This window comes from Eschrichtius robustus, chromosome 4, assembly GCF_028021215.1.
Source record: "Eschrichtius robustus isolate mEscRob2 chromosome 4, mEscRob2.pri, whole genome shotgun sequence".
In the NCBI taxonomy this organism is placed as follows: Eukaryota; Metazoa; Chordata; class Mammalia; order Artiodactyla; family Eschrichtiidae; genus Eschrichtius; species Eschrichtius robustus.
This window is the reverse complement of record NC_090827.1, coordinates 118,281,255-118,297,468: the sequence shown is the minus strand read 5'-3', so window position 1 is coordinate 118,297,468 and position 16,214 is coordinate 118,281,255. Positions and strand designations below refer to the sequence as shown.

The following is a 16,214-nucleotide window of genomic DNA, read 5'->3' as shown; positions in this document are numbered from 1 at the left end:
AAGATGAAAAGTGGGGAAAAAAGGTCTGTGTGATAGGAGAAGGGTGTGAAGACGAGTATAACTTACCCAATGTTGTCTATGACATGTGTGGCACATTAGGTCAGTGAGGCAATAATTTTACCCACACACAGAGGGGCAGTATGGGTCTTCCCTCCGTCCTTCTATAAAATGTGGAGTGTTCCATTTTAAGAGGAATAACATAAAGTGGGTGGACCATTAGCCACATTAGTTGAACGCTGGTTTTTTACAAATGTCTTCTACTGTATCCAAGCTGAGTAGCTATAATTAAGATCTCTCTCTCTCTCTCTCTCTCTCTCTCTCTCTCTCTATATATATATATATATATATATATATATATATTTATATATATATATATATATATTTATATATATATTTATATATATATACATATATATCTGCATCAATCAGCATAAAGTTTCCCTATTCCAACAGACCTATCATGCATCTTGGATTTTCACAGAAAGCTGCTTGTTTAAAAAAAGAAAGGGAAATACCATATTTTCTATCAAAAGGATGAAACTTTTAAAGAGAAAATATCAAATATAAATCCCACAATGTTTCAAATGTATACACGGAGAAAGGGCAACTTTATGAATATTCAGAACTTTGGCATTAACATTTCCCCTGAGTCACCAAGACAGAAGATGATAATGTCCCCTTATCTATGATAAAAGTTAATCTTGTAAAACTACTAATACATTCAATCTTGAATTAAAAAATATTAACAGCTCCTACATTAGTTTGCATATGGCAGTTATTTTCTCATTTTAACAAGGTGTTTTTTTTACTGCCTGGCTACCTCTCCAGGAGGTGATGTACAAAGCGTTAACTAGATCGATTAGGCTAAAACAGATACCTTTATATTTTAAACGGTTTGAAGGGAGGGACAAATGAGCATGCACTATTTTTTAAGTTTTTTGAAAAACTGAATGCAAGTGGAGTTCTCTCTTGCGCAGCACAAGCATCTGTAACTTAAAGGCAAGAAACGTAAGCTTCGGGGTTTTATGAGCCTTCACAAATTGCTGCCAGACTCAAACTTTTTGAAACGAAAGAAAAATCCCACGTCTGAAGATCAAGTTGCTAATTCTGGATAAACACCATGTGTCTCAGTACACTTCTGGCACTTACCCACACATCTGCATGATGGGAAATCGTACTGAGTCTTGACAGGTGTATCCCATAAGTTCTTTATAGGAGTATCTAGTAATTTGGAAGGTGACTCTAAAAAATTACTGAGAACAGAACCAGCTGTTCTTTTGGTTGGTGTCTTTTCTGAGGAAGGCGTCGCTTGCTGCTCTAAGGCTGGGGGGTGGCTCTCAGGTTCCGCAGCGGTGGTTTGTCTAGTTAAAACCGTGACTGGCCCCGACATTTCTACTTTTACTTGCTTCTGCGATTTCAGAGCAAGAGCCTTATGGTCAAGTAATGATTTGACCTGAAGTTGCTTCAGATGCTGCTCCATGGTCTCGAGGATGCTCCGCTGCTGCGTGTTATCACCGCTCGGAGGCGGAATCTCTTGCTTGGGCATCTTTCTCCACATCGTGTTTTCTGGCTGTGCCGACATGAGGCGCATGCAGGCGTGGGGCTTGGCTCCAGGTTCGACCTTAATTGGCCTTTGCACCTGACCATGGCAAGCCTCGGCTTGGAGTTGTTGTGTTTGCTGCTGTTCTTGCTTCTGCAAAAGGTGCCACCTTAGAGCAGCATGCTTTTGGACGTCCTTCTGGGGCAGGGTCTGAACGTGACTCCCTGCCTGACTGGGCAGAGGGAACGCATTTGCCTGGTTTTGCCTCAGGTACCTTTGCTGAGCGAGCTGTGCAGCTTGTTGACGAGACATATCTTGGTTTCTATTTTGATGTCCCTGTAGAACCGAAGCTTGCTGAGACTTCTGTTCTTGGTCTTGAAAGCACCTGTGAGGCACATCTTGCTTTGGGGTCACATTATTTGGAAAATACTGCATGTGATGCAAGTTTGGGATCTCGTTTCCCGCAAAGAGTTCGGAATTTACAGTCTGTTCTTTATTTTCTGCAACTACGCGTATATTGTTCGAACAAGAAATCGGCACTTTGCTTGCATCTGACTTCAAGATCTGACCATAGGGGGAATTTACACTAGTCACGTTCTGTACTTGCTCCAGTCCCACTTGGGGATTATGAGTCTGGAACTCACTTGATTTTGAATGTTGATCTTCACCACGAAAGCATTCTTCTACTTTAATCTGGCTAAAGAATGATCCTTCTCTTTGCTGATCACTGTTGCCTTGGGGATGAGAAAAGGTCTGGGGCATCTGTTCCTTACTCTTCATCTGTAATTTTTGCTGCTGTTGCTGGTTTTGAGAGAGATGTGAAGTCTGGGATGGTTGTGTTTGTGCTGCCTGCTTATGAGGCTTATGTTGCGAAAGGTGTGAGTTTGAGAATGGGTCAGTCTCGGAAGCCTGTTGATTCAAGTGCCGCTTTAATGTTGGGGGCATGAGTTTCTCAGTTTGGGGATCTGGTCTTCGCTGGAAATGACACCTCAGGGCACAGACTGACTGTCTGTGAGCTTCGGGTGAAGGGTCTGTCTTGGAGAAGTGCACCTGGAGTGAGGGTTTTTGGAACTGGAGATGCTGGCCCACTGTACCTTGAGACTGCCCTCGATTCATCTCAGCTTGGTACCTTGGTGGCCTCTGCCCCGGCTGCATTATTTTCTGGGTGTAAGCTTGCCCTGGGAGCCCCCCAGGCACGTTGGAATTTCCAGTGTATTGTTTGGAGGTCATTTGATGGGAGGGGTTGGACTGATGATACTGAAGAATTGACCGCAGGGTTGCCTCATTACATTTTAGATGGGATTCTGCCTGACGATAGTGAGGGGCCTTCAGTTCAATCCATCCTGGTTTCAGATAGGGCCGTGTTGGGAGCACAGGGTCTCGTGTTTGTTCCTTGTCTTGACTCTTGAAGAGCTCTTGCTCTTTGTGTCCCATCAACTGCTGGCAGTGATCCTGTGCATCTCCACTGCTACCAAGAATTGGTGGGTAATGTTTGAGATGTTCTGAGAGTTGTCTTGTTTTCTCAGAACACAATGGAACCGTCATTGTCCCTGGAGTCCGTATGCCATTCTTGTTAACACAATAATTCTGAGGCCTTTCTGGAAGCATCGGAGAGGGGTTGGATACTTGTGTAGAGGGAGTAGGACTCTGGGATGGCGGTGCCTCGTGTTGACCCTCTATTTTCACTTCCCTTAAAAGAGCTGTGTTACTTTGGTTGGGGTAGTGATGGTGTTCTTCCAAAACTCCATCATTCAGAGTGCTTTTTCCTTCAGGAGGAAGCTGAGGAACCTGCGGAAGAGGAGGAGGGGGAGAAACAAGCAATTGTGATGGTGGTGGTGTGGTAGTGGCAGAAAAGGAATCCTTAGTGAACACTGAGCTTTGCTTGAAGTAAGCACCATTCATTTCATTTTGCTTTAAATACCGTTCAGAGCTGCCACCAGGAGCCTGCAAATTGCTGCTGGAACCTGAACAGAATTCTTCACCAGATACTAGCTTTGTGGTTCCTTGGATGTTACTGTTTTCTGCCGGAGATGGGCGTATCTCAAAAACTGACTTTCGTTGTTCTGGTTTCGGAAAGGGACAGGTCCCTAGCATTGCAGCTGGTTTACTGGCACTATCGGCATCACAGGCCTCGGTCACCACTGCAGCTGGCTCTGGAGGCAGCTCAGAGTTCGAGGTCTGTGGGAAATTGATCTGCCCTGAGGTATGCGATGGGTGAGTGATCTCACAGGACAACTCATTAGTAGCCTGACTGTTAATGGCATGTATGTGAGATGTGGTTTTCTGCACCGCGATGGAAACACAATCTGGATAATATTGAGACAGTGTTTTTTCCAGGAGTTCACCACGTGTGTTTTCCATGGAAGAGGCAGAAACTGTAGCACCATTAGGCATTAGCACTGCCTTATTTTTAAGAAGTAATACAATGTTCTTGTCGTGGTACTTAGCATTTTTCCCCTCCTGTTGGTTCAGAATCTGAAGCTCTGGATTTTCAGATCCACTGCAGTTATGTGATGAAAAACCAGTGAAATCTTTAACTTCATTTTCTTGGGCTGCAGAGCTAACAGATTCTCTCTTATCACTCACATCGGAGACATTTGGTTGACTGCTGCCTTTGCCTGGATTTCTTTCTTGGCTTTCCCCGAAGTTCTTTCTTTCTCCATTGGCCTTTTGGTCTTGTTTCAGTTTCTTGTTCTGATGGAGCCCAGAGAGAGAAGGTTCACTGACTGTGCGTTTTATCCCTCCGTTTTGCAAACATCTGGAATACCCTCTACTTTCTTGTATAAAGTCCGGACTCACGCGACTATTCTGGCTTCCTTTCATGTGGGGTATTCCATAATAACTCTTGAAAGACTGCCACTTGGTGTCTCCATTTACTTCTGGATAAGGTCTCTTCGTTAATGGGCTTCCATTCTGGAGCTTTATAGCCAGAGGTTCTGTCTGGCGAATGGGAGAAGAAGACGGTATCAGGAATGGACTCAGTCTGTTGCCCTCAACATGGTTCGTTCTATCCTGTTCCATCAGGCTTGCTTCGGGGCCATCCACAAGGCTGCCCTCTGAATGAATTCTAAAGCGTATGGAAACAAAAATTAAAGTACATTAATATATATCTAACACTAACAGTACACCTTAGAGAAGAATCGTGGCATTAATAATACTGGAATTCCTAGACATAGTAAACTGTGATACTCTTCTTCATGTCTCGGAGTGACAACCAAGAGCTACTCAGGAAATGATTATTCTTGTCTTACCAGCAACTCTGAAATATTTATGGTCACAGTAAACAAAGATCGAAATCACCAGCTAATGTGGGAAGTTCATACTGTATTAGTAAATAGTATCAACTTCCTTCCCAAATGATTTTTTTTGTCAAAATGCTAAAAATAGAGAAAGACGACCTCCTTTCTTTCTTCTCTAGCACCTTCAGTATCCAATCATTTGCTAAGTTCTATCAATTCCATTTCCTATGTATTCCTTGAATTATCTTCACTGCCACTTGGTAGCCAGATCTACATTATCTTGCTTCATTATCTACTGTAATAGCTTTTTAAAGATTTCTCCCGAGCCCAGCCTGTCCTCTCCCCAGTCCTTCAAGGATCCTTCAAACTGTTATCAAAGGGAATGTTCTAAAAGGCAAATCTGATGTCATACCCTTCTTAACACACTTTATTGACTCCATATTGCCTGCATTAGTAGTTCTCAAACTCTACCCAAATACACCTGGAAGATAAGGCACAGTCTCTGCAGAGTTGACATTCCAGGGGAGGGGGGAGGGGTGCAAGTGTAGTTTATAAAATGCCTTTTCTAAGTGATTCTATATTTTCCTCTACAATATCTGGCTGCCTACTTCTTTTGAGAATTCCTGCCTAATATAAATGGTTTTTCATATGCAGGTGTCTATTTTTCTGTCCTCCTACTTCCTCCCACAGATTATACTCCAACTATAACAACAGCTTATAAATACCCAAACATTGTAAGCTGTTTCAGACCTCCATGCTGTTGTATTATCTGCCTAGAAGGCCTTCTTAGTCCTCTTACTGTGCCCTGTGACTCCTGTGTCTGGCTACAACTGTCTCAGATCACCTCCCCTAGAATTTTTTCCTTGATTTTCCAAAAGAATTACTCATCCCAGTTTTATCCTGTTTTTTGATCTTGTATATGGTCTACTGCTGAGCATATCACATTCAACTGTATTTTGTTTACTCTCTCTTACTGGACTGTGAATTCCTTAAAAATATCCTACTCTGGGACTTCCCTGGTGGCGCAGTGGTTGAGAATCTGCCTGCCAATGCAGGGCACACGGGTTCGAGCTCTGGTCTGGGAAGATCCCACGTGCCGCGGAGCAACTAGGCCCGTGAGCCACAATTACTGAGCCTGCACGTCTGGAGCCTGTGCTCCGCAACAGGAGAGGCCGCGATAGTGAGAGGCCCGCGCACCGCGATGAAGAGTGGCCCCCGCTTGCCGCAACTGGAGAAAGCCCTCGCACAGAAACGAAGACTCAACACAGCCAAAAATAAATAAATAAAATAAATAAATAAAAAATAAAAATAAAGGAATTCCTTTAAAAAAAAAAAAAAGTAAAATATCCTACTCTAGTTTATTTTTGTGCTTAGACTGAGTATCCAATCAGTTTCACCAGACTGATATAAATTTGCTCATCTTGTGATCATTTCTTTATTCAGTCATTCATTCAAACATTTTTGAGATCAATACTGATGGAGATTTCAAAGTCCAAATGATAGGGAAAGCAGGAAGAAATGGGCACTAAAAAAGCAAAAATAATCCATTATATAAAGTGAATGCTGCCCCGTTCATTATAGAGTCATGCTTTATTTTCCCACAGTTTTTCTCATTAAATTTATTTTAAGGCTATAAGTAGAAAAAAAAAAAAATCAAGACTATTTTCCCTTTGGGCTATAAAAAAGCTCTGTTAAAATAGCCATTGCTTACTAACCAAGACAAATGAAACAGAGGAAGAAACAAACACTGGGAAGCAACACTAAAGTTATCATTTGCAGAGAATAAGATTGTATACTGGCCAACTAAGAGAATCAACTGAAAAACTGTTACAGATGACAGTAAAGTAGCTAGAATAAAAATCAACAGCCAGTCAGAAGCTATGGTGGAATAAAAAACTGTAATAGAAAAAATATTTTAAAAATACTAAGAATAAACTTAAAAAGAAATGTGAAAGACCTATCTGAATAAAACGTTAAAACAATACTGAGGGATACACAAACACGAAAACAAAACAAGTAGAAAGATATAATATGTTCTTGTATAGTTGTCAAATTAATCTATTCATTTAATGTATTTTCATAAAAATACTAAAAGAATGGGTTGAGGAATTAAGAAGCTGACTCTAAAGTTCATGTGGAAAAATAAACAAACTGGATAACCAGGAATAATCTGAAAGAGAATCATAATGGGGCTTGGGCAGGGCGGGAGCCAAATGGAAAGATATTAAAAAGCAACAAAAGCTCTACTGTACTTAAAACAGCTTGTACTTGCACATAAATAGATAATAGAGTGTTTATAAGACCAATGGAATAGAATAGAATGTCCAGAAATAGATTCAAACACACATAGAAATATAGTATGAGGTAATGATGGCATTTCAAATAAATATATTAGAACAATGGAATAGTTTTCTGAAAAAGTGATACAGTTGGATCGGTCCCTTACATCTTATACCAAAATGTATTCTAGATGGATTTAAATTCTGAATATGGAAAACAAAACCCTAAAAAAATTAAAAACAGCCTGAGAAAACTTAAAAAAAACAATCTAATGACTGGACAAGTTCTTTGTGACACAAAACCTAGAAGCCATAAAAGATGAGGAAGTTCAATAAAATTTGTGCATGTAAAAATAAACCCATAGCAAAGTTAAAAGTTACATAATACTTAATATATAGGACTCATACAAATTGACAGGGAAAAGACCAACCATCAAACAGGAAAAATGAGCCAAGGACATGGACAGTTCACAGAAAATGAAATGCAAGTGGCTGTTAGATATTTTTAAAATGTCCATCATAACTTCTTATAAAAAGGAATGCAAATTAAGACTGCAACAAGATACAGTTTTTTTTTTTTTCAAATTGGCAACGAACAAAAACTTTAATAATACACTACATTGGCAAGCATATGGGGGAAACAGACATGCTGTCGCATGGTTCTCAGGAGCCAAAACTAATACAAATACCATACAGGAGGATTTAGCAATATCTACAGAATTTCGTAGAAACTTCCTTTGATCCTTCAGTTTTAAACTCTCATCTAACAAATATGCACATATTTGTTAAGCCATGTATGCACAGTGTTTTGCACTAGCAAAGTTTGGAAACAACCTATATTTTCAGATGAAGTATTTCCAAGTAATTAAATGAAATAAAGAAAGCTGCAGAACAGTATGTTTAAGAATGCCACAACCTGTACCTTCACAAAAATAAAAACAAAATCAGCTCTGGGAGAATATACAACAAACTGGTTATAATACTTTGCCTCCAGGAAAAGGAATGGAGAGGCTGGAGAATAGCACTGAGAGGGAGATTGTTTTTAACTGTGTCATTTTGGAACTTTTAGGCATGTATATTAATAAATAAAACTTAAATCAAAAGGTCACAATTCCTAATGACAAATAAAAATAACAGAACAAAGTGATATCTTTATTTCTGCTAGACCTACCTCCTCTCAAATGTTAAGAGATGGGCTAGATGTGCACAGTCACTAGTCACAAATGGCCAGTGAGCCTTTGAAACGTGCTTAGTCCAAACTGAGATGTTCTGTAAGTATATATACATACTGGATTTCAAAGACCTTAGTGTGGACCAAAAAACATAAAATAACTCAATTTTTAAAAATGTTTATTACATGCTGAAACAGTGCTATATTGGACATAATAAGTAAAAAATATATCATTAAATTTCATGTGTTTCTTTTTACTTGTTTTAATGTCAGTACTGGAAAATTTTAAATGCGGTATGTGGCTTATGTTGTATTTCTATTGGGTAGCTCTGAGCTAAACTAATACTCTTAATTATCAATAACCTTTCATAAAAAAAACCTTTGGTTTCCAGAATCATGAAAATTGATTTGTAGTCTTTGATGTAAGGAGCTTCTCCAAAATCAGGGGCATTACACCACTTTTCAAAAATTAAGAAGCACAGGAGAGTGGCCAAGATGGTGAAATAGAAGGACCCTAACATCACCTCCTCTTAAGAGCACACCAAAATCACAACAATCTGCAGAAAAACCATCCTTGAAAAAGACTGAAACCTACCAGAAAAGATCCTCTACAGCTAAAGACATAAAGACGGAGCCACAAAGAGACTGGTAGAAGAGGCGAACTTCCAATGTAATCAAATCCCATACCCCCTCAAGGTGAATGACCCACAAACTGGAGAATAATTATATTACGGAGGTTCTCCCACAGGAGTGAGAGTTCTGAGCCCCTCAGCCTGGGGGTCCAGCACAGGGAAGAGGAGCCCCCCAGAGCATTTGGTTTTGAAGGCCAGCAGGGCTTGACTGCAGGAGCTCCCCAGGATTGGGGGAAATAGAGGCTTCACTCTTAAAGGGTGCACACAAAATCTCATGTGCACCGGGACCCAGGGCAAAAGCAGCAATTTGATAGGAGCCTGGGACAGACCTATCTGCTGGTCTTGGAGGAACTCCTGGGGACTGGTGGTGGATAGAGAGGGGGGAATTCATCTGCATGAGCTCTCCCAGAGACTGACATTTTGGCACCAAGACCCTGCCCCACTCAATAGCCTGCCGGCTCCAGTGCTGGGACGCCTCAGGCCAAACAACTAACTGGGTGGGAACACAGCCCCACCCATCAGCAGACAGGCTACCTAAAGACTTCCTTAGCCCACAGCCTAGAGAATGGGGGAAAATATTTGCAAAGGATGCAACAAGGGTTTAATTTCCAAAATGTACAAACAGCTCATATAGCTTAATTAAAAAAATAAAATAAAATCTCAAGCAACCCAATAAAAAAGTGGGCAGAAGACCTAAATAGACATTTCTCCAAAGAGGATATACAAATGGTCAATAGGCACATGAAAAAATGCTCAACATTGCTAATTATTAGAGAAATGCAAATCAAAACTACAATGAAGTTTCACCTCACACAGGTCAGAATGGCCATCATCAAAAAGTCTACAAATAATAAATGCTAGAGGGGGTGTGGAGAAAAGGGAACCCTTCTACGCTGTTGGTGGGAATGTAAATTGGTATAGCCACTATGGAGAACAGTATAGAGGGTCCTTAAAAAACTAAAAATAGAACTACCACATGATACAGCAGTCCCACTCCTGGGCATATATCCAGAGAAAACTCTAATTCGAAAAGATACGTGCACCCCAATGTTAACAGCAGCACTACTGACAATAGCCAAGACATGGAAGCAACCTAAATGTCCATCGACAGATGAATGGATAAAGAAGATGTGGTACCTATATACAATGGAATACTACTCAGGCATTAAAAAAGAATGAAATAATGTCAGCAACATGGATGGGACCTAGAGATTATCATATACTAAGTGAAGTAAGTCAGACAGAGAAAGACAAATATCATATGGTGTTACTTATAAGTGGAATCTTAAAAAATGATACAAATGAACTTATTTACAAAACAGAAATAGGCTCACAAACTTATGGCTACCAAAGGGAATAGCAGGGGGGTGGGGGTGGAAGGGTGGGGTAGGGGAGATTTGGATGTACACACTACTATATATAAAATAGGTAAACAAGGACCTAACATATAGTACGAGGAACTAGACTCACTGTCCTAGAATAACCTACAGTGGAAAAGCATCTGAAAAAGAATATATATATATGTATGTATGTGTATAACTTAATCACTTTGCTGTACAGTTGACACTAACACAACACTGTAAAATAACTATACTTCAATTAAAAAAAATTAAGTAAGAAGCATAGACATAAGCTTAGATAATTCTTCATAGACTAGGTCAATTAGCTTTCTAAACACTACAGCAAAAAATGCTTCCCTTTGGCAACTGTAAAATTGATTTACACATATACCAAACAAAATGTATTTACTTGTACATTATGTTGTTATATATTATATAAAACTTGTAGTCTCTGTATACAATATATATTGTCCTACTTAATTTTTTAGATAAAAATATTTATATATAAAGTATTTAACATATTACTCTCTATTATGATCCATACCACATAATTTGGACATTCTTCAAAGTGTCAAGGGCAGAATTACAATGGATGGAGTTTGCAAATCTTTTATGAGCATAATAATAGCTTCTAAGAAGAATGAAGGTGACTTAAATGAAATTTTTTTCAATATGGAGTTTTAAACACAATAGCCATTTTTAAACACTAATTTAATTCTATTATTAGAACTATTCTGTCCATGACAGCAATTCCTTTACTGAATACAACCATCAGATGTAAAAAGTTAAATGGTTAACTTTTTCAGAGAGGACAGGAAAATTGTATATTATCTTTCCATTTTTGGATGAGGATAACTTGTTATTTGAGGATTATTTGTTATTGGTCTATGAATCTAATTCAGAATATTTAAACCAATAAAGTGCCATTTTAGAGGGAGAAAAAAGAAATATTTTCTTTGACTTCAGTATGGCCAAACCACACTTTTTGTGTATACGCCCCAGAATATTACACAATCCAGTAACCTTCTTGCAACAGCACTCTTATAATCACCTAGTGCTTTTATACTGATATTGGAAGCATTATGTATTTTTAATGAAAAAAGAAAGAAATGAGACCTGTTCATTTTGATCACTGTAGAAATATTGAAAAAGCTTTCATGCTATAAGTTTTACAGTGTCTATAAATAGACAAAGTTTTTTCAAGCTTACAAAAGTCAATAATTTACATATAAGACAAAAACAATCTTCCAAGATAATTTTTTGTAGATATCTACCTGCTAATCTGTGAAAATAGAGTTAACAGGCTATTTTTACGAATTGAGGGGAATAGGGAAACTTTCTCCATAGTTTAACTACGTTTTTTTTTTTTTTTTGAATGAATGTACATTTTTGCTATAGAGATATTTTTGTGTGGCATTCCTTTTGCTCCTCAGAGACTAAGAACAGAAATAGAGTTTTTATTCATTCATATCTGCTCTTTTACATGACTGATATCAGAAATATTTTGAATTCTCATAATTGATTTGAGATTCAAATGAAATATCCTTCATTTTTTCCTACACTAGAGAACATATAATTAATATGATGTATAGTACTAATCAGGATACTATTCCATTGTGAAACTGTTCAATTTTTTTTTTTTATTGGAGTATAATTACTTTAGAATGTTGTGTTGGTTTCTGCTGTACCACAAAGTGATACACCTATATGTGTACATATATCCCCTCCCTCTTGGAACTCCCTGCCCCCCATCCCACCCATCTAGGTTATCACAGAGCACCAAGCTGAGCTCCCTGTGCTACAGAGCAGATTCCCACTAGCTACCTATTTCACACATGGTAGGGTATGTCAATCCTAATCTCCCAGTTCGTCCTACCCTCCCCTTCCCCACCATGTCCACATGTCAGTTCTCTACATCTGCGTCTCTATTCCTGCCTTGCAAACAGGTTCATCTGTAGCATTTTTCTAGATTCCACATATATGCACTGATGTACGATATTTGTTTTTCTCTTTCTGACTTACTTCACTCTGCATGACAGGCTCTAGGCCCATCCACATCTCTACAAATGACCCAATTTCCTTCCTTTTTATGGCTGAGTAATATTGCATTGTATATACGTACCATACCTTCTTTATCCATTCACCTGTCGTTGGACATTTAGGTTGTTTCCAACCTGGCTACTGTAAATAGTGCTGCAATGAACATTGTGGTACATGTGTCTTTTTGAATTACGGTTTTCTCAGGGTATATGCCCAGTAGTGGGATTGCTGGGTCATATGGTAATTATATTTTTAGTGTTTTAAGGAACCTCCATACTGTTAACAGTATTCAAATGTTTTTAAAGTAATGCCAGCTCTTGGAGGTTTGTATATGGTAATTTATACCAAATAAAATTGTAATATAGTTAATGCCAAATAAATTTATATCTCTAAAAATCAGGAGAGAGAATTTTCATTTTAGAACAAGACTCAATTTTTACAACAGGGACAATGACTCACCTACAAGGACACTGGCCAATCAAAACTAAGGCACTAATATTTTCTTAAAACTGTTATGAAGTTTCTATGCAAGGGCATAGGCAGAAGAGCCTTTGGTAAACCTGGAAAGGATGCTTGGTTAAGCTTACCCGGTGATGTTTTTCATGGTGTCAACACTTGATGTTATAGCATTTAGTTACAGTTTTAAAGTGAACAGCGAGCTTTTAACATATTCCTTAAGAGATGTTCTTACAGATGATGGCCGATTTCAAGCTATCAACTGCCAGCTCACAAAACTCCTGAAAACTTCACAATCTGCTCTTGCAAACTGTTAAGAGCTGGTTCTAGGTACACTACTGTTAGGGCTACCAAAATACTAACAAATCATATTTCTTTCTTTTCTTCTTTTTTGGAAATAGAATGAAAGTTCCCCAGGAACAAATACATGCCATATTAGTTGGGTAGTCTTCCTTGTTTCCAGAATAGTAGTGGACAAAGCGCTCTTGCCCATAGAATTACTGAACAGCATTTTAAACTTTTGGGAGGCTAAGAAATTTTAAAATTACTTATTCAAAATGAGTGATAAATGTGAAGTTCATGGTTGTAACAATGTACAAAACATTTCAGAGCATAAGAAAGAATCTAGTTTCACTCTCTCATTTTACAGATGTAAAAACTGAGCAATTTGCTCAAGTTAGGCATCAAAATAATTGCTCCCACAGGGTCTAGACTGGCAGCTCCACAGAAGCTCTTCCTGCCACATAATATTAAGAAAAATGCATAATTCAAGGAGTAGGTTTTATTTTGTTAATAAATTCACATTTTGCCAACATTTTAGTTTTTTTCAGGCTTAGATAAAAAAATAAAGTATTCTTTTTACATATCTGTAGGATTGTAATTATTAGCATGATTAAAGGCATTGTGCATGTATTTCATCAAGGTATTGTTTCTTTGTGTGAATTGGAATAGAACAAAAAAGAAGATGTAAACATTTAGTACATGGAAGTTGCCACAGAGTTACTCTGATTCCTTCCTTGCTACCTTTCTAGATTACCTTTTTAATTGACGCTGGGATGCTGATGATTTTTCTCTAAAATATCCGAGCACAATTTATAAATTTTCCCTAGTAATGTCATTGAGAGAACTGGAGCTCAACTTGCATTAGTTCCTTTGTGTATTCAGTCTAGCATCAGTTGAATCCCCACTCAGTGCAAGTGCTTTGGGGTGGAGCAAAGACAAAGAGGCACAGGTTCTGCACTGCCCCGGACTGTGGTTACGGTGACACATTGTGACTGTTCAAGTGCCACAGGAGTACAGGAGAGGGGAAAAGCACTTCCAGCTGTCAGGGTCTGCATGACATCAACCCAGATTTCTCTCATGAAATTTAACTTCATTTCCCTCTTACCATAATAAGAGAGAAATACACGTCCCACTAAGTTTTAAAAGAATGACAATGAGTGTTCGCCAAACATATCTATCGACATCAGTGAGGCAGAAGAACGAGTGTCCTAAGTAGAATGCATATATATCAGTAGTTACCAGGTACAGAGGAGACTATGTAAAAAACTCAAAGCGTTTTTAAAAAAACTAGTAATGTTCAATAAATGACTTATGGAAACTTTTCTGGCTATTGAATCCTTAATTTAGGAAAAGACATGGCATATATTCATCTGCTTTAACTGCTCTGTTATCTTCCCTAATCAAAATGTAATGAGTAACTCATTACTTAAATTGTATACACACACACATACACGCACTGTTTTTGATTATGTGGTAAAGCATGAAGTTTCTTTATAGGTTTACCTAAAAGGCTTAAACTTAAACTTTAAGAATGTGACTTAAACTTTAAGAATGGACTAAATATAACACTCAAATTCTAAAACCAGCTTTGGCATTTTGTCAAAGCCTAAAGAGGCAGTTTTAGAAATTATTTACCTAAACGACAGGTGTTAATTAAATCACAGTTCAAAATGTCATAATTTAGATCTTACTAGTCATATTATTTATGTTTATCCCTTTATTCTAACAGTCTAATATACCCCATGAAGTATGGCCTTCTAAGGAACCAAAAAGAGTAGTTTTGTCTGCTATAAATACCACCAATTTTTTTTTTTTTTTTCTGGAAATTCTAAAGGTCAAATTATAACCAGGTAATAGAAATGTGCAAGAATATGTTACGGTCACTCTATGATTTCAGCTAATGCTCCTGAATGATTTTTCATAAGCTATTAGGGAGAGGGAGAGAAAGAAATATATTGAGACAGAGCTTGAGAACTTTAAGTAAAAATGCCAAGTATGTCAACCTGCATCCTCAGTGTCAGAGGTACACGTTTATGAAGTCTGTTTATCTCAGTCGAAAACACGAGCCTTTTGACTAGTAGCTAACATTTTGGTTTCCTAAGACCAAAACAGGTTTTAGCCACAGCAGTTTTCCTTTGGTATTTGATTTTGTTCCTTCTCCCGCCTCTCTGACAATAATTTATTATGAATTCAAGTCACATCGGCAGCATCTGTGAAACAATTACTGCATCTAGGACTGACTCTGCAGTCTAATCCATCATAATTATGACAGGCCTCTTTGAAGATGCTGTGATGCATGACTTAAAAATAGCACATTAGTGTGCAAGTGGATCAGCATCTCATTTCACCAATACGCATGTAGGGTTATAATTTAGCTCAACACCATTTGACTCTGTTTGAATCACTTGAGAATGGTGGCTGCATCTCTCACCGCAAAAAGCTGTAGACGATGCTCAGAATTTGTGAAGCGGGCTTTTACTTTTTGGTTTATTGATTTTGTTGGTGGTGCACTAGGAGAAAAAAAAAAATACACATCATTTAAATCTCATGTCAGCTTTTTCCAAGGAGACAAAAGAGTCAATTTATAGATCTGTATAGCTGCCATAAGGCAATAATTGTTTTATAAAAAATCTTTGACTTCATGTTCTAATACTGAAAGTATATAAAATACTCTGCCACCATCAGATGAGTCCTGTTTACTGATACATGCACACTGTTGGGGATAAATTCTCAAGACTAGTTACTTGCGAGGACTGTATCTACTAAAGTACAGGTGTCTCAACGTCAACCTTAGGAGATTACTATATATGTCTCTATCACCTCCATGACAGGCTTTGCCCCTACTGTAATTCTGGTGTTAGGAATTAATTAGTTCCTGACATGGAAAACACTGAGTAAAGATGATATATTTGACTACACTTCCTGCGTAGATGGCACTATTTTCCAAAACTATTATAGAGTCTTCCTACCAAAATGGGAGATAATTTGTGTCAACTACACATTTATTTCAAGATATGTGTAGGACAATGGGCCTGTTTTGTCTATTGAATGTCCCTGTGGGTAGTGCTCTAAAATCCCGACAAATTTCAATACTTATCTTCTGCATCTGTCAAATTCCCTCCACTTAGTTTGACTTTCTTTCTTAATATATAATATTAGTATGGTTAAGTCCCACTCTGGAAGTAAGCAAAGTGTTTTTTATAGGGCATAACTTATGAAGTTCAAAATTATTTAA

At 38.1% G+C, this 16,214-nt stretch overlaps 1 protein-coding gene across 3 annotated transcripts in view; it reads right to left on the bottom strand.

Moving 5' to 3' along the window:
- Positions 1–16,214, bottom strand: part of TET2 (tet methylcytosine dioxygenase 2) — a 134,812-nt gene that overhangs the window by 35,103 nt on the left and 83,495 nt on the right. For all 3 annotated transcript variants that reach the window (XM_068543256.1, XM_068543257.1, XM_068543258.1), the window contains exon 3: positions 1,150–4,607. In XM_068543256.1, coding sequence (XP_068399357.1) covers positions 1,150–4,561 — 3,412 coding nt within the window. In that variant the 5' untranslated portion in view covers positions 4,562–4,607. The remainder of the gene's footprint in view (positions 1–1,149; positions 4,608–16,214) is intronic.